Source organism: Trichechus manatus, unplaced genomic scaffold (genome assembly GCF_000243295.1).
Source record: "Trichechus manatus latirostris isolate Lorelei unplaced genomic scaffold, TriManLat1.0 scaffold00075, whole genome shotgun sequence".
Lineage (NCBI taxonomy): Eukaryota > Metazoa > Chordata > Mammalia > Sirenia > Trichechidae > Trichechus > Trichechus manatus.
Window position 1 is genome coordinate 12,054,507 of NW_004444011.1, and position 26,715 is coordinate 12,081,221.

Here is a 26,715-nt window from a genome sequence, read left to right on the forward strand (position 1 = left end):
ATGGGGAGCCTGACGGAGGCGGCGGCAGCTGGCAGCGGCGCTTCGGCTGCGCGCTCGGCCGGGACCCCACCCACTCCCCTTCCCCTCTCTTCCACCTCCCGTGGGTGCGCGGTCACCATGGCGTTCAGCGAGGAGGACGGCACCAACGGCGGCTCCTCGGAGGCCAGTGAAGAGAGGGGGGCCACCGGCAAGAGGAGGCGCCTCGGCTTTTTGGCCACGACCTGGCTCATCTTTTACAACATCGCCATGACTGCGGGGTACGTGCACCCCGAAAGTCCCTCACCATACTCAGGCCCTCCTAGTTTTGCTGACCCCGACATTCCAGACCCGGGGAGTGGGCTCGGCGGTGGGGAGCGCCCGGCTTGGAGGCGAACGGCGCGAGCCGCGTGGGGGCGCGTGCGCGGCCCGGCGACCGGTCAGTGGGGACCGGGGGGCGCGGGCGGCGGCCGTGGGGGAGGGGAGCGGGCACCGCGGCTGGGTTGAATGGAGCGGGGCGGGGGGGCCGGGCCCTGCTCACTGGGCATTGCCTAATACGGTGCACGGCGTGGCGCGGCGGCCGCGGGGCGCGGGCCGGAGGTTAAGTATAGACCCGAGCAGGAATGCGGTGTCGACCCGCGGGGGAGGCGGCTTGGGTCCAGGCTCCGCTGCCTCCCGCTGGTGTTGAAGAAACGCCTGGGTTCCGCCACGCCGCAGCCCCGAGGCCGGAGCTGTCGGGCCAGTGGCTGAACCTGCTTCCCGGCCACCGGCCCTGGGAATTCATTTCCTTGTGCTGCAGATCTGTGGGCAGAGGTTTCTCAGCTGTTAATTTCACCACTTTTTTTTTTTTTTTTTTTAAAGCAATGGAGTATACTGTAAACATTTTTCTCCTCTTTGCTTTTTTTTTACCTGATGATATACGCTAGAAGTCATTCCATATGGAACATGCATCCTTACCTTGTTCCTGATCTTAGGGGGAGAGCTTTTCAGTCTTTCAATAATGGGCTGGTCTTTTTTTTTTTTTTTTTAAAGCAATGGTAGATCCTAAAGCTTCTTACTTGGGACGGTTTTTTAAAAACCCTGCCTTATAGGAGCTTGGCACTCTTGTTCAGCATCTTTATTGCCTCATGCTCCATTACTGATAGCCTGCATTTATTTCTGGCTTTGAGTATGACTTACAAGTTAAGGTTACACAATGACTATCACTCTTCAAAGAGCTGTCTAAGTGACTTCTGTATCAACCGCTTTTTGAAACGTGTTGGGAAAATGCTGTTTCTAAATTGCATTGCCTTTTTTAAAAGTTATTTTCCCATTGGTGCATGAAATATTAATCTGTACAAGTGTGGGGAAGAGTTTAATATTTTAAACTTTCTCCAGGATTTATAGAAAAACGTGATTGACAAAGATTTAATAAATGATTTGACACAGTATTTCAGTATCCATTAGTGCTTAGAGTACAATACCAAGTACAAGTCATAAAAAAAAATATGTAATATTGTGCATTTACTATGTGCCATGCTGGTTGGTTTAGATGTATTATCTTACTTTTAATCATCTACAATTCTGTGTGGGGTACATGATACTACATTTTACAGATTAGAAATCTGAGGCACAACAAGTTTAAGCAACTGGTTCGAGATCACACAGCCAGCAAGTGTCAGGATGTGGATTTCAATCCAGTCTCACTCCAAAGCCAGTACTATTCTTTGTCTTTCTGTTTTCCTAGATTATATAATCTTAAAAGGAAAGAAAACTAATATATTCAAAGCAACCAGAGAGCAGTTGAGTACTGTATCATGCTGTGCTGCGTTTAGATGCAGTAGGGGCTGAAAGAATTTTCTGTCCACTGTGATAGATTCGTCTAATTTATAAACATTTTTTGATTACCTGCCATGTGTTAACTAGTGTGGCATCCCATGCCTTTCCAGTCCACGCTCCATTTTGAAGTGCAAGTTATCTTTCAAAAAATGAAAATCCAATGTGTAACTCCAGTTTAAAGCCTTCAGTGACTTCCCTTCACCTACACTGTAATCTTTAAGAGATTTAAACTCTGTCATTCAAGACCCTTTGCAATATGCTCCCTGATTCTCCTGTCTACCTTTATTGCACTTGAAATCTTCTGGCTAGTACCTCAAAGCAAAGCTTGCCTCACTTTGCTCACTCAAGCTATTCACTCTTTGTATAATGTCCTCCTTATTCCTTCCATGACTTCTAACCAAGTGTCTTAGTTATCTGGTGCTGTTATAACAGAAGTACCACAGATGGGTGGCTTTAACAAACAGAAATTTATTTCCTCACAGTTGAGGAGTCTAGAAGCATGAACTCAGGGTGCTGACTCACAGTTTAGGAGTCTAGAAGCATGAAATCAGGGTGCTGGCTCACAATTTAGGAGTCTAGAAGCATGAAATCAGGGTGCTGGTTCTAGGGGAAGGCTTTCTCTCTCTGTCAGCTCTGGAGGAAAGTCCTTGTCTCTTCGAGCATCTTCTCCTGTACAGTCTTCATGTGGCTTGACATCTTTCTTCCCCTGCCTCTGGTCTGCTTCCTTGTTTAATCTCTTTTGTATCTCAAATAAATAAGGAAGACCGAAGAAGAATTGATGCATTTGAATTATGGTGTTGGTGAAGAATAGTGAATATACCATGTCGTGTCAAAGAACGAACAAGTCTGTCTTGGAAGAAGTACAGCCAGAATGCTGCTTAGAAGTGAGGATGGCAAGACTTTGTCTTATGTACTTTGGACATGTTATCAGAAGGGACCAATCTGAAGAGAAGGACCTCATGCTTGGTAAAGTAGAGGATCAGTAAAAAGAGGAAGACCATCAATGAAATGGATTGACACAGTGGCTGCAACAATGGGCTCAAACGTAGCAACAGTTGTGAGGATGGCACAGGACTGGACAGTGTTTGGTTCTGCTATACGTGGAGTTCCTATGAGTCAGACCTACCTGAGGGCACCTGACAACAGCAGCATATCTCAAAAGAGATTGACTCAAGACACACCCTATACTAATCCTGCCTCATGAACATAACAAAGACAACCCATTCCCAAATGAGATTATAACCACAGGCATAGAGGTCAGGATTTACAACACGTATTTTTAGCGGACATAATTCAATCCATAACACCAAACCAGCTGCTTTGAAGTTTTCTAGGTCTCCTACCCTATCCAGGGCAGAGTTAAGTCCTCTCTCCTTTGTGTTTTCACACTTTATTCTTTTTCATTTCTAGCCTCCCTCAGCAAATTATTGCCTATTCTAAACTTGTCCTAAACTTATTTTTAGCTAAATACCCTGCCTATATTGAGAAGAGACCTTGTCTTTTTCATTTCTCTTCTAAGGCAAAGGTAACGAAAATGGAATAATCTATGTAACTAACTCTTTGGAGGCTTTCTAGAGGAGTTAAGATTTGAAGAAATAATTGGATTTGCATATAGAGAGAGAAATTCTAGAAAACAGCATGAGATGCAAGTAAGCCTGGTGTATTCCTCATGATTTATATTGGAGGGTGCTGTTGGGGAACAGTGGTAAATAAGGTTGGAAAAGTGGTGTTGAAATTGGGACAAAAATGTATACGTTTAACAGGGTGGGTAGCAGAGTGTTAGCTGAGGTTCTTTTTGGTTATTGTTAAATTTAACTTATTTATTTCTCTTTTACTGGAACTTTGAAATGTTTATTAGTTTTTTAATAATGGTTTTGAAAACAATAAAATAATATTTAAGAGACATCATAAAAGTAAAAAAAGTTCACCTAATTCTATAGGCTTAGCACAGTTTTTCAAGGATCCCTGGTGGCACAGTGGTTAAGCACTTGGCTGCTAGCCAAAAGAAAGGTCAGCAGTTTGAACCCACCAGTCGCTCCAGAGAAGAAAGACCTGTTGATCTGCTCCTGTGAAGATTTCAGACTAGGAAACCCTATGGGGCAGTTCTACTCAGTGCTGTAAGGATCACTGAGTCTGAATCAGCTAGAGGGCATACAACAACAGTGCAACTTTTCATTTTTCGTTGTTATCTTTCACATGGGTATCTAACCTCCAGGCTTTTACTCCAGTCTCCATCCTCAGTGCTGTTTTCCCTGGCCATGATCATTCAAATAGCAACCCTCACACAAGTACTACTTTTTCCCTTGCCTGCTTTATTTCTTTCCCTACCACTTACTGCCATCTATGTGTGTAGTCGCTATGAGTTGGAATCGACTCAATGGTACCTAACAACAACAAGTGTACAGTGTTTCGCTAATTTGTTGTTTATTGTCTGTTGTCCCCATTAGAGTATAAACTCTACGAAACAATGTTTATTGAATGAATGAAAAATACATATTTTGGAATGTATAGTTGGTGTCTGCCCTATTGTATACTCTAAATTAACTTAATATTCTATCAAGTATTTCTGTATATAGTTCATAATTATGCTCTCATAGTGCTCTGTAGAGTTAATGTACAGTAAATGATTAAGTCATGCCCCTAATGACATATTGCTTTTATTTGTTTTGTTGAATTAGTTCCTCATGATAAATTCCCAGGGGTAGAATTACACCTTTAAGGATGTGAGGATTTTTAAGGTACTTGCTCATAATAGAGTCTTGACTAGGAAAGGAAGCATTTCTTTTTCTCTTTGCTTTTCAGCAAACACTTTTGAGCATGTAAGGGTTAAGTGCATTGTTCTAGGTCAATTGGGGGCGTAAGATAGGCCCTGTCCTTGAAGAAGTGTAACCTGGGGCATTTATATGTAAACAAAAATTGTAATGAAAGACAGAATGAAGTAAGTGCTCAGCAGAGATGTCAGAGGACAGATAGCTAAGACAGAATCAGAGAAAGCTTTATAGGGGAGACCATAACATTGAAACTGAACCAACTGAAAGATGAGTAGGATTTAATCGGCCTGGATGAGGAAATAACATGAGTGGGAAATGTGAAATTTCTATTGTTGTCAAGCAACAACAAATGGACTGGAAGTATAGGATGGGAAATGAAGGTGGATGGGTAACTTGAGTATTGCATAGGGCCTTCAAGGCATTGCTAACACATTTGGATTTTATTTTGTAAACAGTACAGGGAGCTGTTGATTGAAGGCTATGCTTCACTCTTTATTAGATGAGTAACCTCAGACAAGTTACTTAACCTCCCTGACCCTTAGTTTTCTCATCTGTAAAACTGGAACAACTACTTTGCTGGACTATTACAAGGAACAAACGTGATAATGGATATAAAGTGCTCATCAGGATGCCTGTCATACCAAGCCAAAACCAAATCCATTGACGTCGAGTTGTTTCTGTAATAGCGACCCTGTAAGACAGAGTGGAACTTCCCCATAGGATTTCCAAGGCAGTAAATCTTTACGTAAGTGGACCACCAGTCTTTCCAGTGGAGCAGCTGGTGGGTTTGAACCGCCAACCTTCTGGTTAGCAGCTGAGCCCTTAACAACTGTGCCGCCAGGGCTCCAGTGGATGTTTAAAAATATTATTTCCTCTCCTTAGTGGTTAATTAATAAATGAACTTCTTGCAGAAACTGAAACTGTTCAAGATATTTTCACAGTATACATAGTGTGGCTTGGTAGAACATCAAACCCAAGTTATACAAGGAAATATACATTTCCCAAAATGTTAAGTAATAGCCAAATGTATTTTAAAGCTAAGAAGCAGTCCATTGTACGGATCTATCATAGTTTGCTTATTCGTTTGTTCATCTGTTGATGGACATTTGGGTTGTTTCCATTTCTTGTGTATTACAAATAAAGCTATGAATGTTTGTGTACAAGTCTTTGTATGGACATATGCTTTATTTTTCTTGGGTAAATACCCAAGAGTAGAATGGCTGGGCATAAAATAGTCACATGTTTAATTAAGAAACTGCCGGACTGTTTTTCAGAGCGGTTGTGTCATTTTACATTTCCCCCAGCAGCATATAAAGTTCCAGCTGGTGCATATCCTCACCAACAGTTGGTAGATCAGTCTAAGTTCAGACATTCTAATAGGTATGTTGTGTTATCTCATAGTTTTAATTTGGATTTCCCTAATAACTAATGCTAATGCTGAGCTTCTTTTCATGTGCTTATTTGCCAGCTGTATATATTTTTTGGTATAGTGTCTATTCAGATCTTCAGATGATTTTTTATGGGGTTGTTTACTCATTATTGAGTTCTGAGAATTCCTTATACAATTGAGACACAAGTCCATTATCAGATATGTGATTTGCAAATATTTTTTCCTTGTCTGTGGCTTGTCTTTTCCTTCTCTTGACAGTGTCTCTCAAAGAGAAGGTCTTAATTTTGATGAAGTCAGATTATCAGGTTGTTTTTTTTTTTTTTTTTTCCTGTTATGGAACATCCAGCTTAACTCTTTATCAGCATGAGTACCTATATGCAATAACTTGAAACATTCATTTATTGGCCACTAAATCAAGGTCTAGATTTAGTCTAGGAAGGCAGTTTAGACTTGTCAGTAAAGAATATATGAAAGTACAGATTGTATGAAGTCAAAGACCATCTCTGCTATAAGCCTTCAAACGGTTACTTTAAAGAAGGTATAAAGAAGGAATGATAAAATTAGAATAACATTATTTTTCAATAACTGTAGAAATGGTTCTTTGCAATGGTAAGCAATGACCACTAACATCGCAAAAAAGACAACTAGATATTCTGTGTTCCTCATGTAAGTACAGAGTCTCTACGTGGTGCAGATGGTTAACGTGTTTGGCTGCTAACCAAGTGGTTGAAAGTTTGAGTACACCCAGAGGTATCTTGGAAGAAAAGCCTGGCATTCTACTTCCGAAAAATCAGTCACTGAAAACCTTATGGTGCACAGTTGTACTCTGACGCATGTAGGGTCGCCATGAGTTGGAACTGACTTAACAGCTATAGGTTTTGTTTTATAGAAGTACACAATACGATCTATGAATTAGCTTTGCTAGAAAATCAAACATGAATCTGATCAAGCCCCTAGACCTGACTGCCAATTTACAGGAAAAACAAGGGAGGAAGGACATAATAAATGATGTGGGTTTCCAATCGGCAAAATCCAGACTGTGGGTGACTCTATAGGACAAATAACCTAGTATTTTCAGGAGGTAAATTACAAGTGAAAAAGAGGGCATAAGGGGGAGAGAGAGAGGAGAAATCTGTAGATTAAAAGAGTCATAGTAGGCAAATGAACTAATTACAATGTATGAACCATATTTCAATCATAATTTTAAAAAAAATTATTGGACAGTGAAAGAAATTTGCACCAATTGGATGTTTTGTAATATTAAGAAATTATTTTTTTTACATGGCATAGCAGTGTTATAGTTACGGTTATAGAAATAATCCTTTTCTTTAGAGATACATAGTAAAATATTTATGAATCATGGGATATCTGTGATTTGATTAAAAATAATCCGGTGAGGGTGCTGAGGAAGGAGGGAAGTAAATAGAGGTCTGGATGAAACAGGATTGTCCATAAGACAGTAATTATTGAAGCTGGGTGATGGGCACATGGGGGTTTATTATACCATTCTCTATAATTTTGTATATGTTGGAAATTATAAGTTAAAGAGCAATGTTGACTTTTTTTTAAAGGGGGTATAGGTGTAGATAACTGTTATTTAAGGAGCAGCCGGTATTCAGGAAATCTCAGGAGATAAATACTGGGTGGTGCAAACAGTTAAATGCTGCACTACTAACTGAAAGATTGGCAGTTCGAACCCACCCACAGGTGCCTTGGAAGAAAGGCCTGGAGATCTGCTTCCAAAACATTGCAGTCTTGAAAACCCTGAGGAGTGCATTTCTGCTCTGACACACATGGGGTCACCATGAGTCAGAATTGACTTGATGACTGCTGGTTTCATTTTTCTTTCTTTTTTTGAAAACAGCTAGAAAAAAGAGATTCTCCTTTTATAAGAGTATTCAGGTTGTTGTTGCCAGAGTGGCATGAGAGAAAGGCTCCTGTATTTAGTAAATTATGGGATACATCTCTTGTTACAGCACTGAGCTTTTGTCCCCACTTACTAATTTAAGAGTTCCTTGAGGCAAGAAGTATATCCTATTTATCTCTAATTCTCCAGAATCTAGCACAGTATCTGGCTTAGCAATAAATGTTGAGCCTGAGAATGAATGAATGAATAAATTAATTAGGCAAGCAAGCAATCTTCCACATAGGAACACATATTTTTTTCTTAAGAGCATCTGTTTTATCGAAGACCGTATCCATTTTAATAAATAGTCTTGACACGTTTTAAAGAAACAGAACTCTCCAGAAAAGAATTCCTTATTATAGAACTGTTGATTGCTTTTGGAGGTTTTTTGTTTGTTTTATACAATTATGAAACTAATGGATGAAGGAACACCAAAATTAGTTAAATGTAGGCCTCTTAGACTTTGAGTGTCACTCCTGTGATGGCAGGCTTAGGAAGTGAGCTCTGATTAGATTAGCTTCTGGTCATATTTGCTGAAAAACAGATTAGAGTTTAGATGAGATGGTTTGATGGTCCTTCTAACTCCAGAGTCTTTTAATTTCTTTCAGACAGGTGGCATTATCATGACACTAGACTAGTTGGTGCAGTACTGCCACCTATGGAACAACAGTACGATTTGTTATACTGTTAAAATGAATGAGTTGAATATTTGCATAATGCTACTTAAAAATGTAGAAAATTTGTCATTTAAATGAGTCTTTTGGTGAGTTTTCTGGTAGGTTAATAATTACCTCTCAAATTTGTTTTTTGTAAAAATCTGATTAGAGTTTGCCTAAAAAACAGACAATTATCTGTGGAGAATCTGAGTTAAAACATCTTATTAAGGAGTCCTGGTTGCGCAGTGGTTAAGCACTCAACTGCTGACTGAAAGGTTGGCGATTTGAACCCACCAGCTGCTTTGTGGGCGGAAGATGTGGCAGTCTGCTTCTGTAAAGATTTACAGCCTTGGAAATGCTATGGGGCAGTTCAGCTCTGTCCTGCAAGGTCTCTATGAGTCAGAATTGATTAGATAGCAATGGGTTTTTGGTTTATTAAGCTTTTTGTTTTCTTATTAGAAATATGGGGACTTGAGCATTGAGGATAATGAAATGGCATTTTAAACCTGAAAGGTACCTAAAACATTATCCAGATTAGCACTCTCAGATTAGCCCAGACAGAATTCAGTGTTGGCTCTTAAATGAAATGAATCATCATGAATCCAGTAAAGCTGTGATATAGTGGAAAGAAAATAGGGCTGGGGGTTAGGAAACCTCAGTGGTTCTATTTCTACCATTAATTTACTCTAAGGCTTAAGGTAAGTAACTTAATGTCTGTGAATGATGATTTTCTCATCTGAAACAGTGCCTTTCAAACTTTTTTGATAGCACATTTCTATCCGTAAAAATATGTGAGTATAAACTCTCCATATCACTTTTAAAATGTATTTATAATTTAAATAACATGAATTACTATCATTAGCTAATATTTCAAGGCATAGTATATACTTAGAGTCAGACAGTACAGCGTAGTGTTCATGAGCATAGATTCTGAGGTCAATGTGGCCCAGCAATTTTTTTTTTTATTGTACTTCAGGTGAAGGTCCACAGAACAAATATTTTCATGAAACAGCAGCACACACACTGTTCCATGACATTGGTCAACAACCCCACAACATGTCAAGCCCCTCCCCTCTTGACTTTTTTTTTTTTTTTTGGTGAAAATGCACATAGCCAAAGATACAACACCACTTCAAAAACCTCTGCATGCACAGTTCAGCGACACCGACCATGCTTCTCCAGTTATGCTGCCACTCTCACTCCGGATGAAGGTCTACAGAACAAAATAGTTTCTCATTAAACAGTTAGTACACATGTTGCTCTGTGACAATGGTCAACAACCCCACAACACATCAACACTATCCGCACTCAACCTTGGGCTCCCCATCACCAGCCCTCCCTTCCCCGCAGCCCTCTAGCCCCTGTCCCCAGACTGCCGTGCCCCACCAGTCCCACCCGGTCCCACGGGGCTGTCCACTTCCCGGCTGAACAGCAAACCCTGGAAGCGACCCCACCACCGAGCTAAAAGGGTGTCTGTGGCCCAGCAGTTGTAAGGAGATAAATACTGGGTGGTGCAAACAGTTAAACACTGGACTGCTAACTAAAAGGTGACGGTTCAAACTTGCCCACAGGTGCCTTAGAAGAAAGGCCTGGTGATCTGCTATCAAAAGGTTGCAGTCTTGAAAACCCTGAGGAGTGCACTTCTGCTCTGACACACATGGGGTCACCATGAGGCAGAATTGACTCGATGGCTACTGGTTTGATTTTTCTTTCTTTTTTTGAAGACAGCTAGAAAAAAAGAGATTCTCCTTTTATGAGTATTCAGGGTTGTAGCCAGGGTGGCATGATAGAAAGGCTCCTGTAAATTATGGGATAGATCTCTTGTTACAGCACTGTGCTGTTGTCTCTGTTTACTAATTTAAGAGTTCCTTGAGGTAATTGCAACTTGGCTGCTAACCAAATGGTTGGATATTTGTGTTCATCCAGAGGTGCCTTGGAAGAAAGCCCTGGTGATCTACTTCTGAAAAATCAGCCATTGAAAACTTTATGGGGCACAGTTCTACTCTGACACACATAGTAACCATTTGGAGGCTTGTAGTAGAGATGGTCTTCGACTTGCATACAATCTGTACATTCATATATTCTTTATGGACATGTCTAAACTGCCTCCCTAGACTAAATCTAGACCTGCATTTAGCAGCCAATAAATGAATGTTTCAAGTTATTGCATATAGGCACTCGTACTGATAAAAGAGTTAAGCTGAATGTTCAAAAAAAAAAACTTGATAATCTGACTTCATCAAAATTAAGACCTTTTCTTTGAGAGACACTGTTAAGAGAAGGAAAAGACAAGCCATAGGGTAGGAAAAAATATTTGCAAATCACATATCTGATAAAGGACTTGTGTCCGGATGGTATAAAGGATTCTTGAATTGTTCACTTTGTTCCAAATTGTGGAACAGGCTGTCAGTTGCTCATATGCAAGTTCAAGTTGAAACTGAAGAAGATTAAAAGAAGTCCACGAGGGCCAAAGTACAACCTTGAGTATATCCCACATGAATTTAGACACCATCTCAAGAATAGATTTGTTGCATTGAACACTAATGACCGAAGACCAGATGAGTTGTGGAATGACATGAAGGACATCATACATGAAAGATAAAAAGAAAAGACCAAAATAGATGTCAGAAGAGATGCTGAAACTTGCTCTTGAACGTAGAATAGCTAAAGTGAAAGGAAGAAATGATGAAGTAAAAGAACTGAACAGAAGATTTGAAAAGGCAGCTCGAGAAGACAAAGTAAAGTATTATAATGAAATATGTAAAGACCTGGAGTTAGAAAATCGAATGGGAGGAACACACTTGACATTTCTCAATCTGAAAGAACTGAAGAAAAAATTCAAACCTTAAGTTGCAGTATCGAAGGAGTGTATGGGCTAAATATTGAACCGACAGGAAACATCAAAAGAAGATGGAAGGAATACACAGAGTCACTGTACCAAAAAGAACTGGTTGACGTTCACCCATTTCTGGAGGTAGCATATGATCAAGAACCGATGGTACTGCAGGAAGAAGTGCAAAGCTACACTGAAGGCATGGGCTAAAAACAAGGCTCCAGGCATTGATGGAATATCGATTGAGATGTTTCAACCAGTGGATGCAACGCTGGAGGTGCTCGCTTTTCTGTGCCAAGAAATTTGGAAGACAGCTACCTGGCCAACCAACTAGAAGAGATCCATATTTGTGCCCATTCCAAAGAAAGGTGATCCAAGGGAATGTGGAAGTTATTGAACAGTATCATTAATATCAGATCCAAGTAAAATTTTGCTGAAAATAATTCAAAAGCAGTTGCAGTTGTGCTTTGACAGGGAACTGTCAGCAATTCGAGCCAGATTCATCAGAGGATGTGGAATGAGGGATATCATTGCTGATGTCAGATGGATCTTGGCTAAAAACAGATAATATTAGAAAGATATTTACCTGTGTTTTATTGACTATGCAAAAGCATTGACTGTGTGGATAATAACAAATTATGGTAACATTGTGAAGAATAGGAATTACAGAACACTTAATTGTGCTCATGAGGAACTTGTACATAGACCAAGAGGCAGTCGTTCGAACGAAACAAGGGAATACTGTGTGGTTTAAAATCAGGAAGGGTGTGTGTCAGGGTTGTATCTTTTCATCATACTTATTCAGTCTGTATGCTGGGCAAATAATCCGAGAAGCTGGACTGTGTGAAGAAGAACGTGGCATCAGGATTGGAGGAATACTCAATAACCTGTGATATGCAGATAAAACAGTCTTACTTGCTGAAAGCGAAGAAGAGTTGAAGCACTTACTGATGGAGATCAAAGACTACAGCCTTAAGTATGGATTATACCTTAACATAAAGAAAACAAAAATCCTCACAACTGGACCGAAAAGCAACATCATGATAAACAGTGAAAATATTAAGTTGTCAAGGATTTCATTTTACTTGGATCCACAATCAACACCCACGGAAGCAGCAGTCAAGAAGTCAAATGATGTGTTGCATTAGGCAAATCTGCTGCAAAAGACCTCTTTAAAGTGTTGAAAAGCAAAGATGTCACCTTGAGGACTAAGGTGCGCTTGACTTAAGCCATGGTATTTTCAGTCATCTCATATACTTGGGAAAGCTGTACAATTAATAAGGAAGACCGAAGAATAATTAACGCTTTTGAATTGTGATGTTGGCGAAGGATATTGAATATACCATGGACTTCCAGAAGAAAGAACAAATCTGTCTTGGAAGGAGTACAGCCAGAATGCTCCTTACAATCGAGAATGGTGCGACGTATGTACTTTGGACATGTTATCAGGAGGGACCAATCCCTGGAGAAGGACATCATGCTTGGTAAAGTAGAGGGTCGTTAAAAAAGAGGAAGACCCTCAATGAGATGGATTGACACAGTGGCTGCAACAGTGGGCTCAAACATAGCAATGATAGTGAGGATGGTGTAGAACTGGGCAGTCTTTCATTCTGTTGTGCATAGGGTTGCTATGAGCTGGAACCGACTTGAGGGCACCTAACAACAACAGCAAACGTAAATATTAATTGATGATTGTTTTAGTTATTTAGTGCTTCTGTAACAGACATAACTCAAGTAGGTGGCTTTAACAAACATTTATTTTCTCAGTTTAGGAGGCTAGATGTCTGAAATCAGGGTGCTGACTCTAGAGGAAGGCTTTCTCTGTTGGCTCTGGAGGAAGATCCTTGTCTCTTTTCAGACCCTATTTCTTGGTTCGTTGGAGATGTCATGTGGTGTGGCATCTGTCTTCCCCCATCTATGCTTGCTTGCTCAATCTGCTGTTTTTATATCTCACGAGATTGACTGGAGACACACCCTACACTAATATGTCTCATTAACGTAACAGTGAAACTGTATCCCAAATGGGATTATAACCACAGGTGTAAGGGTAAGGATTTACAACACATATTTTTGGGGGTATACAATTCCATCCATAACAGTGATTCTATACCTACATGTAATTATACATTATATATTTGTATAAAATACATATTTATTCATACATACAGTTTTTGACAGCTTTTTTTAGCTCAAGGGATATTTATATAGTTATTCAGTGCTTTATGACAATGTTATGCTTGATACATAAACTTAGTTTCTTCAGTCTGTTGGTTTATTTGCTGAAATCAAAAATATAATGGACTTTGTTTTAAATCTGCATGTAGTTGTTCTGTAATATAGTCTACTTATCCCCTTGTCATTTCTTCCTGTGGGTTTTTTTTTTTTTAATACGATAATGAACTGAGAACATAATAAAACATACGCACTGTTCCTATATAAACTATGGCATTTCTTTTCAGGAAGTTCGGAATTATTAGTTTTGATAGAATTTTGTAAAATCCTTTTATTTTCTTTAGGTGGTTGGTCCTAGCTATTGCCATGGTACGTTTTTATATGGAGAAAGGAACGCACAGAGGTTTATATAAAAGTATTCAGAAGACACTTAAATTTTTCCAGACATTTGCCTTGCTTGAGGTAAGTTTTTAATCATCCAATTTTCTGTTCTAGTATTTATTTGTAATTTTATTTGTTGAGCAGAAGCAATCTTACTTTGCAGAATGCATACCACCTATGGATTTATTTAATACCATTGTTTACAGGGATTTATTTTATGTTTTATGCTATTGACTTGTGATTTTTTTTTTATTTGCTTACAGATAGTCCACTGTTTAATTGGTGAGTTTTTGCTTTAATTTTTATTTTTGTTATAAATTGCCTTAAGGGCAATAGTTGACTTGTTTTTCTCTTTAAGGAATTATACCTACTTCTGTGCTTGTGACTGGGGTCCAAGTGAGTTCAAGAATCTTTATGGTGTGGCTCGTTACTCACAGTATAAAACCAGTAAGTGACGCGAACATATTCTCTACTTGAGCCCACAGGAAAGCTTTTTATTAATAGGAATCTAAAATATTAACATTTGGGTATTTCAGGAAGCAGGACCAGTGGACAAAAGAGGGTTGGGTTGGAATTTAAGTGTGATTGTGCATTCACTTAGCAGTGTTTTAATAGAGTGACTTTGAAACACAAGTCAAACCAAATATTGGCGTTCTATATCCATAATATACTCTGATGTTTTTCAGTTTTTTTAAATTAATATTCATATTCTGTCAAAGAGTTAACTGAAAATTTCTTTTATATTGAAGTTATGGGTATTCTCTTTGATAAGCTATCAGTATAAGCAGTTTACTTTTCATTGACTGTTGTAGCAACAGACCTAAAAAGTAAATCTAGTCCTTAGATATGCACAGATAGAAAAGACTGAAAGTTAAGAAGGTTAAGGAACTTAGGGATAAATGAACATTATTTATTGAGGCATGACTGGAGATAGACTTGAACCTAATTAATGGCTTAAACCTTTCAGATGAGACAAACATCATGCTGACTATGTCAAGATATTGAGCCTATTAAACCCATGACAGAAACATTTCCCAGACCAACTTTTCTGACCTTCTTGACAGCCTTTGTCCTCCTTTCAACTTGAGGACAGATATGTGGCTTGTTTTCCATTCCTCAGATGCCTTTCTTGTCTCTCCTCTGCTTGGGGACTGATATTTAACCCCTTTTGCATTTCCTGCTAGACTCGCTGGCCTCCAGTCTGCCTGGGGACAGATTGCTGACCTTTTGCCCTTTTACTACTCTGCACTTCAACCCTCTTAATTAGTATCTTTCACTCAACTCACTTGATTTACCTGGTCCTTAACCAGTGACTGCCATATAGATAGCAACAAAAACATGCCACACAGAAATCCCAACTTTTTATTAAGTTTCCCAGTAATTAGAAGCAGGAGTACAACATTAACAGAATAAAGGAGAAACTGTTATAGACAGTGAATGAATATAATAGCTGGACTAGGACCACAATGAGTCTGAAGACTGAAGAAGGAGAAAGACAAAGACAAGATGGCTGACAACTAGAGAGCAGAAGTTAAAGAGAAGCTAGAGAGTGGCTCAAGAAGATGGCACAGGACTGGGCAGTGTTTCGTTCAGTTATACATAAGGTCGCCATTAGTTGGAGCCACTCGATGGCAGCTGACAAAAACAAAAACATGAGAGTGGCTAGTCCCAAAGACAGAAAGGATCTACCTGTTCTTTTTTTACCCCAGCAGATCTCTGTGTAATATTACTATTTATTTTTCTTCAACAATAGCCTCCTATTGGCACCCCTCTACCACTCTCTAAGTGATTCAACCAGCATTTATTGAATGCATTCTATACACCTAATTGTGTGGATTTACAAAAATCAAGCCCAGCAGTCAAATGTACTGGCTGTGGAGCAGGGGAACGGTCATGTAAATGTTGAGTCATTCAACAGATACAAATTGTGCACCTGTTCTGTGCCAGACACGCTGCTGGGGATATGGCTACTAACAATACAAACACCGTTCCCACCTTGTGGAGCCTATAGTTGGGGAGAGATGTTAAACAAGTGGTTATACAAGTAATTATTTAATTATATTAGTGTTAAGTGCTTTGAAACCAGAGCCCAGTATGCAATGCAGTATAATATACTTGGGAGTTAGCCTGAACTGAGGAGTGAAGGAAGGCTTCCCTGAAGAAGGATATATAAGTTGAGTGCTGATGGATATACAAAAATTAGCCAGATAAACTTTAATACAAATTGGCAAGTTCTAACAACAAAGTACTATGAGAAGAAAAGAAGGTGGGCAAATAACTCTGCTCAAGGTGGGAGGAGGAGTTTGAGAAGAGTTTTCTAGAGGACACAGTGTTATATCTGGATCTTAAAAGATGAGAAAGGATTTGCTAGGGGAAGTCATAAGGTGGTAATGTTCTAATTAGGGCTGATCACATGTGTAAAGATGCAGAAGTTCAGAACATATTCTGGAAATTATACAAAGCTTAGTGTCACCAGAGAAAGAAGTGTAGGGGGATCTGAGTGATTGTAGATGGAGTTAGAGAGATTTCTGAGCCTGGACTGTAAAGAACGTTGAAAATCATGCTCCAGTGTTACGATTTTATCCTTCTAGTCTCTTAAGCAACAGGGAACCAGTGAAGGTTTTAAATCATAGGACTAGCTGACTCCAGTTTGGTTTTTGTTTGCTGCTTTGTTTTGTTTTGAACAGAAAACTGCCATCCATGAAGAAAATAAAGAATGGAGAGACTATATAAGAGACTGTTACAATAGTCTGGATGAGTGATGATACGGCTCTGAATTAAAATAATGATAGTAGGGTCGAAGAGGAATGGCCAAGTTCAAGAGTTAATTCTACAGTAAAATGGATATCATTTAATGACTAATAGAAAGTAGGAGGGTCAGATTGTTCCCATTCTGTTTTGAGTGGTTGATGTTATCCTGAGATGGTTGTTATTGGATGGAGTAAAGGGTGAGGGAGAGGAACTAGTAAATATTTGACCATTGCTATACATAGGACATATTTAAGTTGCGTGTTTGTAATCATTTATAAATTGGTGACTGCGTTTAAGTTTTCTGTATTGGATTAAATTTGTCTAACCTAACATATTCCATTATAATAAAAGACGTAATGAATAAAATATTTTCACTGAAAAGTGAGTTCAAGGTTGAACGACACTGGATTTCTTTGTAATCCTACAGATCCAGAATGAGGAGAGTGTGGTGCTTTTTCTGGTCGCGTGGACTGTGACAGAGATCACTCGCTATTCCTTCTACACATTCAATCTTCTCGACCACTTGCCATACTTCATTAAATGGGCCAGGTGGCGATGTCTTGCAGTTTAGTTTCTCACAGTCCTGTGCATGCTTATTTTATGTATGCTGAGCTAACACCAGAGAATTAAAACTTGTGTTTTAGCCCCGTGATGTCAGAATGCTGTTGTTTCGGATATTAGTAGTGTTATAACATGCATTCTAAAAACTTAATTTAATGACCGGAAGTGAATCATGTTAATATATCTCTTGAGTGAAATCAGTGCAAAACAAATTATATTACTTGTCCTGAAATAAAGGAGCCCTGGTGGCACAGTGGTTAAAACAGTCAGCTGCTAACCAAAAGGTCGGCAGTTCGGACCCACCAAATGTGGCAGTGAGCTTCCGTAAAGATTTACAACTTTGGAAACTGTAGGGTCGCTATGAGCCGGAATTGTCTTTGTGGTAATGAATTTGGCTTTATTTTTTCCCTTGGACCTTAAATAACTTTCTTTGAAAGCATAATATGCATTTTTGAAATCATATTAAATAACTGCCAAAAATATGGCATGTTTATCAGATTGATTTAAATTATTTTAATGTTAAATCCAACATCCACAATTTTTAGTATCTTATATATATAATAGAGCCCTGATGGCGCGGTGGTTAAGTGTTTGGCTGCTAACCAGAAGGTTGGCAGTTCGAAACCACTAGCTTTTGGAAACCCCTATGGGGCAGTTCTACTCTGTCCTGTAGGGTGGCTGTGAGTTGGAGTTGACTTGATGGCAACGGGTTTGGTTTTTTTTTTTTTTAAAATATATAATACCAAATTTTTCTCTTTAAATAGTGGAGACAGACATTTTTTTTAAAGTCAAATTTACTTGAAATTGTATTTCAAATGTGGACAAAATTTATATTTAGGAATTCTGAACATATCTATCCTAAAGCGACTTTTTTTAAAAGATGTCTTTTTTTGTTCTTCACAGTTTAAATTCTTTGAGCAACTGACATTTGGTAAAGTAATAAAACAAGACTGCTCTTTTGAGAAGAAATCACAGCCAGTATAGCTTTTTCACTCCATTATCTATATTGTACTTACAATAGCAGTAACAATAATAACAACAAATGTAGTGTTTCTACTTTATACTGGAGATGTAGTATGAATAAAACAGTCCGTCCTTTTGAAACAGAGGAGACAGAAAAAAAAAAAAGCCCAGAAAAAACTAATAGGTATGTGATATGTCAGATGGTGGTAAGTTTAAGAGATTTATATTCCGTGCATGTAGAATAAAAGGGTTTGAAAATATTTTCCTTCTTAAAATTTCTTTTAAAACTACAGCTGTATTAATGTTTCCCTTGTACAAAGTGCAAACAATACAGAAGTATATAGGATAAACATGGACAGTTTTTGTTTCTACTCTGCCCAACCCACCCCTTTCCCCACAATGAAACAGTTTGTAGTTTATCCATCAATTTATCCATACTAACAAAAATGCCAAAACCCAGAAGTGAGTTTTTTTTTGCTTGTGCTTTAAGTGAACATTTACAGTTCAAGTCAGTTTCTCATACAAAAATTTATACACACATTGCTATGTGACCCTAGCTGCTCTCCCTAATGTGACAGCACACTCCTCCTTTCCAGCCCGGATTTCCCGTGTTCTTTCAACCAGCTCCTGACCCTTTTTCCCTTCTCATCTTGCCTCCGGACAGGAGCTGCTCATTTAGTCTCATGTATCTACTTGAGCTAAGAAGCACTCTCTTCACGAGTATCATTTTATGTCCCATAGTCCAGTCTCGTCTTTGTCTGAAGAGTTGGCTTCGGGAATGGTTTCAGTTCTGGGCTAATGGAGAGTCTGGGGGCCATGTCTTTTGGGGCCCCTCCAGTCTCAGACTGTTAAGTCTGGTCTTTTTACTAGAATTTGAGTTCTGCATCCCACTTTTCTCCGGCTCCCTCAGGGACTCTCTGTTGTGTTCCCTGTCTTGGCGGTCATTGGTGGTAGCTGGGCACCTTCTAGTTCTTTTGGTCTCAGGCTGGTGGAGTCTCTGGTTATGTGGCCCTTTCTGTCTTTTGGGCTAATATTTTTCTTGAGTCTTTGGTGTTCTTCATTCTCCTTTGCTCCAGGTGGATTGAGACCAATTGGTATATCTTAGATGATTGCTTGAGAAGTGAATTTTTTAAACATAAATGTTATAATACTTGCTTTTTGTTTATATCTCGGAGCTTTATTGTTTTGTCAGTACAGGTACATATAAATCTAGCTCTTTAATGCTAAAGCTGCACAATATTGCACAGTATGACTGAACCAGTTCTCTTGTTAGAATTTAGATTGTTACCAGTTTTCTCATATTATAAATAATGCTTTGATATAATATAAATAATGTTATATCTATATTTTTGTCATATTTAAGAACTCTGATATTTATGTTAATACATTCTTAACTTGTTTAAGGATAATCCTTAGCTAGTGTTGCACTTGTTTTAGATCCCCCATATAGTAAAAGCCTAATATTTTTTCTTAAGTGATTACTACTTTTTTTTATTACTCATGTATTATACATGTTCAAATATAGTAAATGAGGATATATAAACAAAAAAAGGAAAAAGCTTTAAAATTACTTGTAATTCCACTGTACAAGGATAATGACTTAATTACGTATGTATTCTTTCAAACTTTTTTTAATATTCTCTAGCTCCAGTTTAGACATTTGTGTGTTACCATTTTGCTTATAAAATGCTTTAAAATTATAATATGAGCTTAAACATGCTGTCTGTCATAAGAAGGTTGTGCTACCATTTTATATGTTTGGTTATTTTTATTTTTATTGTACGTGAAAATTTATTCATTTTTAGTGAATAAAGTTGGAGGTTTTGAATGTAGCTGAACTCTAATCCCTGAGTGCATATCAATACCATTTTGCATGACCACAGTCTTCTGTACTTGTAGAACCTTTAAAAATACTAACCATGATATAGTGTTTTTTATCTGCTGTATTCACAAATTGGTTTGAAGAAGATACTGGAGTGCACATTGTACATTTCTCTTAGGCCATGCACACTGATCTTCATTGCCTTGTCTATAGGCCTTTTGGAATGCATTTGCACGTCTTGAATTACTGGAAAAGTTCAAAACCCTGCCATTGCATGTTTGAATTTGCTGTTTAGAAAATGTTTGTCAGTTGCCTTAATGTTCAACAAGGTATTATAAAATCTTTCAACTTTGAAATAGATGTGTTTGCATGATACATTGTCAGTCATAATCATGAATAATTGTTTCATGTCAAATATCTTGAACATCCGATTGTCTAAATATGTATGCCAACCCCATTAAGTAACCTAAAATAATATTTATGTTTAAATGTTGCAGCTAATTATTCTCAAATTAAAAATTCACCTTAGAAATGGCTTCTTACTTGTAAATTGTTTTGGCCTACTGTAATGATTTGAATATACTTGATTTTATTTATATACTAGAAGTGTTCCTGGAAAACTTGTACACAAAATAGGTAATTGTATAATGAGTTACATTTTCATATCGATTTCCATTTTAATTTGAAAAATGCATTCCCCTCAAAAATTTAAATGACAGTTAGGAATCTTCAAGGAAGTGTTATATCTGTACCTGATTGTGGCCTATGGGCAGTTAAATCTCCTATACTGCCCTCAGAACAGCTTAGAGACAGTTAATGAAATGCAATTTTTCTAAAAGTGCATGAAAATTCCAATAAATTATATATTTTGTTCGCATTTCATTAAAAATTTTCACTGACCTTAAGGCTTTAAACTAGTTTTTTGTAGAAATATTAAATTGGTTTTTCCCTCTCATTAAACAACAATATTATCAGGAAAAAAAAAATCATTTGAAAGCCACATGAAGTAAAAACAAAACAAATTTAAAGAAAATTGAGTATTTTATCTGAGAAGGGAATATAAAATGGACAGGTAATGTAAAGGGATCATTCTTCTTTCTTTACCAGTTAATCTATTTTGGTAAATAACTCTGCTCCCCACTTGCCAGTCTCTCATCCTAGTATATTTTTACCATATAGGAATAAGGTGATTTTTAAGTTGTCTCCAAGCTCCTACAATACTAATCTGACTTTTCCTTACAAATATTTCTTAGTGCCAACAAAATGATTAAAATATGAATTAATTTTATTCATTTTTACCTTAATTTTCTGTAGTAACTACTATGTAGTGACTGACTTGCTGAGAATGATTTTCATTGATGGAGAAATGTCATTGTTTTAGGTCCTTTAGGCTCTTCCTTTGGAGACAAATAGAGATGTGAGTGTTCCCCTAAATGTAGGCATAAATGATGGCTGGCATACTCTGTTAGAATGCTTGCCACAAGGCAGATGAACAGTTGCACTTTTGAATTTTAATGGAACTTTCTCAGCCATTCCTTTAATGTAGGAATTCAACAAATTACTTACTTACTTGTTTTCTTGTGAAAGCAGTTTTAGACAGTACACTCAGTAGTTACTGATGCTTTAGGTAGTATTACAGGTTTTCTGTAATAGTTAAGTCAGAGTCTTTTAATTAGTAACCACAAAGAGTTTTTTAAATGCCTCTTAAGAACTACTTTGGTAATTTCAAGGTTTAGATATACAATTAGGATCATAATTGGTCTTTAAGCATATCATTTGGGCAATAAATGACTAGCAGGGAAGAAAACCCGTATAATTCCATGGATTGAAGAAGTTATCTTTATAATACTAAAAAAAGTACTGCATATACATTTTTTAAATGTATAAAAATATTCCAGTACTGTAAATTGGCTTCTTATTTTATTAAGATCTTGCTATTCAAAATTGAAACTGCTATGAGAAAAAAGATGGTAAATTAATAAGGAAATGATTAAAGTAGAAAAATTAATTTTATGTGAGGTTATTGTAAATCTATATAGTAAGGGGAATTTTAAAGTTGATATATATAGCAGTAGCAAGAGAACCATGATATAAAATCCCACAATTGTTCTAGAAAAATAATTCTGTGAGATTTTTCTTTCCCCAGATATAATTTTTTTATCATCTTATATCCTGTTGGAGTTGCTGGTGAACTTCTTACAATATATGCCGCATTACCGTATGTGAAGAAATCGGGGATGTTTTCAATAAGACTTCCAAACAAATACAATGTCTCTTTTGACTACTATTATTTTCTTCTTATAACTATGGCTTCATATATACCATGTAAGTATACATATTAGTACTGTGATTTAATATACTAAAGTTTTGGGGGAGATAGCATAATAAACTAGTTTAATAAACAAGGAACAATAATTAGAATTAACTGCCTACAAATACATTACAACCTTCTATTCAACCCACATTTATTCATAATTTGAAATAATTGAAAGAGGAGTGCATCAGAAGACTTTCCACTTAAGGAAAAAGGACAAGAAAATTAATACACAAATGACTACTTTCTCAAAATCCTTTAAAAATAAACTCAGTATGGTTTATCTTATTTTTTTAAATATAATTTTTATTTTGTTGTTGTTGAGAATATACACAGCAAAGCATACACCAGTTCGTAAGTTTCTACATGTACCATTTAGTGACATTGATTACATTCTTTGAGTTGTATAACCATTCTCACGTTCCTTTTCTGAGTTGTTTCTTCCCCACTAACATAAATTCACTGCTCTCTAAGCTTCCTGTCTGATGTTTCCAGTTGCTTGTATCAATTTGATCTCATGTAGATAGTTCTTAAAAGAGCATAATGCTTAAGGCAGACTTTTTGCACTAGTTAAGCTAAACTATGGTTTTAAGAAGATTTCAGGGGATATTTTTGGTTTACAGTTTAAAGAATATCTCAAGACAATAGTTTCAGGGATTCATCCAACCGTTATGGCTTCAGGTAGTCTGGATTCCATGAGGATTTTAAATTCAGTTCAGCATTTTCCCCCTTTTGATCAGGGTTCTTCTATGGAATATTTGATAAAAATGTTCAGTAACAGTAGCTGGCCACCATCCAGTTCTTCTGGTCTCATAGCAAAGGAGGCAGTTGTTAATGGAGGCAATTAGCCACACATTCCACATGCTCCTCCTATTCCTGACTTTCCTTCTTCCTGTATTGTATGATTTATTTTTTTAAAGAAAAAGCATGCGTCAGTGAACTATATGCAAGCATTTAGAATTATATATCCAATTATAAACATGTATCAAAGAAAATTTCAGACCATTTCTATCTATTCATTAAGCATACATTTGGAAAAACCATCTGGGAGTGCTTTTTAATCTTATTTGTGTTTCTCTATAAACTTGAAAATAATAAAGCCACTTTCCTTAAAATAGTTTGAATAATTCAGTCTTTCCACTAATTTCTCATCACCTTTCAGTAGTAACGAACTGATAAAGTTTTACGACTTCATTTAAATACTTGTTGGTGTCAAGTTAGTTCCAACTGATGGTGACCCCATGTGTAGAACTGCTCCATGAAGTTATCTTGGCTGTAATCTTAAATGGGAGCTGACCACCAGACCATTTATTCTGTGACACCACTGTGGAACACAAACTATTTGCGCCACCGGTTGACATTTTATAGCCACTAGCAGGAAATCAGAGCCCAGGTGGGGCAACGTGTAAGCAGCTTGGCTGAGCTCCACTGCTAACCAAAAGGTTGGCAGTTGGAACCCACCCAGTGGTTCTGTGAGAGAAAGACTTGATGATCTGCTCCCATAAAAATTACAGCCTATTTTCTACTCTGTAACACATGGGGTTGCTGTGAGTTGGAATCAACTCTATGGCACCTAACAACAATAATGGCAGGAGATATGAGGAAAAAGCAAGGAGCTATCATTTACCCTTCTCAATAGAATTTGAGACTTTGATGTCAGTGGGTGGAAAAGGAAATGAGAAAAGTTTGTAGAATCTAAAATCTACATTGACACATGATATAAAATATTTCCACTTAAAGAGGATAAACATAAAAATTGGCCATCGCTTTGAGGTCTACAACTTTTAAGCTCTTCTAAAATTAAAATTGACTTAGTCAAATAGTGTTTTTCTCCCTCATCTTCTACAATTACAGCCTGATTCTGTCATCAGATTTTCTACCAGAGCCAGATGGAGATTGAATAGGAGGGCTAAGAAGTGGTATATATAAAATACTTGTTAACATCACTTGCTTTTCCCAACATTTAGCTATTCTGGTTGATATCTAGTTAACATACCTTGAGCACAACCAGAGCCTGCTTCATTGTCTGTCATTGCATAGTCAGAAGTTCAACTATTGGGCCTCTCTTCTCCCTCATGACCACTAAAGCATCTCTACAGATACCCAGACACTGAAGGATCATGGTTTGAAGCTCCAAACCAGTAAATTGTGATGGTGTTTCAGGTCTTTTGGGAGACTTTTAACCAATTACCAGTCGCCATGGAGTCATTTCCAACTCATAGTGACCCCGTGTGTGTCAGAGTAGGACTGTGCTCCATAGAGTTTTCAATGGCTGATTTCTCAGAAGTAGATCACCAGGCCTTTCCTCTGAAGCACCTCTGGGTAGACGCAAACCTCCACCTTTTCTGTGAGCAACTGAGTGCATTAATTGTTTGTACCACCTGGCATATGGCAATAGTAGTTTCCCAGTTCACTATACTGACAGTTGTTTGAGAGTCCCACTTGTAGAATACCGATGAGCCAGGATGATGCTTTTCCACTCTATTTTAATATGAATGTATAACAACTAATTTTACTTTCCTTTGCTTATTAAACACATTCATAGAAATTTTCCCATTTAGTGCAAAAACAAGTGATACTATTATCTCCCATTTACCAACAAAGACATTACAAATTAGAGAGGTTAATTAAATTGCTTAAAAGTCACCCAGCTAATAAGTGACAAGGCCAGGATTTGAACTCAAGCCCACGCCTTCTGCTAAACTCAAAATTTTGTAGAAGTGTTTGCAATAGTTGGTCAGTTAACTTTAAGTGTATATGACTTGAAAACATTCTGGTTCGTAGGTATGATGATTGCATTATAAAATGGAGAGCGTCTAAATTAAAAAATGAAATTCTGTTGTACAGTTTCGCTATGTTTGAGCTAAGTTCTAAGAATAAATTGTTACCCACAGTTGTCTAAGCAAGATATTGAAAGCTTGTCTTGTAATTAGGTTCGTTGTTTTGGTTATTCTGTTTATCATTTTCAGGGTATTTTTACATTTGTATTGTTTATAACTGATGTTATTCAACATTTATTATTGTGCTTGTACTATGACTTAAAGCATAGGCTCAAAATAATTCTCCAAATTTGACTGAGCAAATAACCATTTGTCCAGCCGACCTCATGCATATATGTTAAATGTTTGCATAAAACAAACTACCCTGAGACCCATGCTCTGTGCCATGTTTTAGAGGGTCCTTTTCTGGCTTTCCACTGGGTTATGTGCCCACACAGGCTTCCCTTCCCTTGTAGACCACATTCTGGGTATCTGAGATCATAGAATTCACTGCTTATATGGCACTGAGCATGCATCTAGGGCCTTTGTAGGTCTCTTCCCCAATTGATCTCCTGAGGGCTAACCATGTCACCCAATGTGCACACCTCTGAGATCGCTGGGTGGCCAAGGGACAGCTGTTTGTGACGGGTGTGGATGACACCTGCATGTGTGTACTGGCATATCCATACACATGTGCTTGAGACCCCTCATGGTACAGGATACAGCTGATTGAGGGGAGAGAAAAGGGCAGAGAGGGGCCAGCTTTTCCTGTGCTGGAATGTTCTGTCATGGTATTCTAAAGACTTGGAGAATTCTAAATTCAGACATGTCCTTCCAGGTCATTATAAAGATATATTTATGGAGGAATTTAAATTTGATTAAAAAAAAGAAAAGCCCAACAATTTATGGCAGTAAGATATTTAGACATGTGGTATGTGGGCCTCCATTTGTAGTCTTACCCTGAACTCTGTAATGTTAGGGATGGCAGTAAGTTCGGGGTGGAGAATTAAGTATATAATGTACATGCTCTCAAACTTTGCCCCATTTAACGGGTGTTAGTTTCAAGTATAAATAATTTAAATCAATAGCTTATTTTTCTTTGTTTTCTTTTTTCAATTAAGTGTTTCCACAACTCTATTTTCATATGTTACGTCAAAGAAGAAAGGTGCTTCATGGCGAGGTGATTGTAGAAAAGGATGATTAAATGATCCCTACAAACAAGGTGCTTTTTCCAGAATAACCAGGATTACTTGAGTCCAAGTTTTAATAACAAGAATAAACAACTTCATGAAATATCATGGATTGTATTATTTCTTGAAATACGACTTGAAACACGTGGTATTTGCCAATAATTTGTGTTCACATTCTGCCAGGTCCATTTCTACAAGAACTATGCAAGTATTATCAACTCCTGAGTGGGTGTCAAGCATTAAGAAAATAATGGGGTATATTACCTTAAAAAAAAGCCAGCTTTTGTTAATTTTACTATATTTTTTGGCAATGTATGCTCAGAACTTTTTCGATCAATATTTAGAAATTAGTTTAATGATTTAACATTATGATGGCATTTATGTGACATTTTCAAATGAAAGTGCATACAAAATTATACTAACTTATTAATAATGTATTGGAATTTCTTGAA

General features: G+C 37.6%; 1 protein-coding gene across 1 annotated transcript; it reads left to right on the top strand.

Annotated features, from left to right (window-relative positions):
- HACD1 (3-hydroxyacyl-CoA dehydratase 1) lies at positions 1 to 26,715 on the top strand. Its single transcript, XM_004380559.2, has 7 exons — positions 1 to 257; positions 13,867 to 13,984; positions 14,167 to 14,185; positions 14,262 to 14,350; positions 17,082 to 17,203; positions 22,147 to 22,325; positions 26,195 to 26,715. Exons 1-7 carry the CDS (start codon positions 1 to 3, stop codon positions 26,275 to 26,277), a joined length of 867 nt encoding a protein of 288 aa, XP_004380616.1. The 3' UTR covers positions 26,278 to 26,715.

Excerpts from the sequence above, each read along its gene's own strand:
- HACD1 (XM_004380559.2), top strand. The coding sequence starts at position 1 with ATGGGGAGCCTGACGGAGGCGGCGGCAGCTGGCAGCGGCGCTTCGGCT. Across the intron at positions 14,351-17,081 it reads TTACTCACAGTATAAAACCA|ATCCAGAATGAGGAGAGTGT; the intron begins GTAAGTGACGCG and ends GTAATCCTACAG. Across the intron at positions 22,326-26,194 it reads TATGGCTTCATATATACCAT|TGTTTCCACAACTCTATTTT; the intron begins GTAAGTATACAT and ends TTTTCAATTAAG.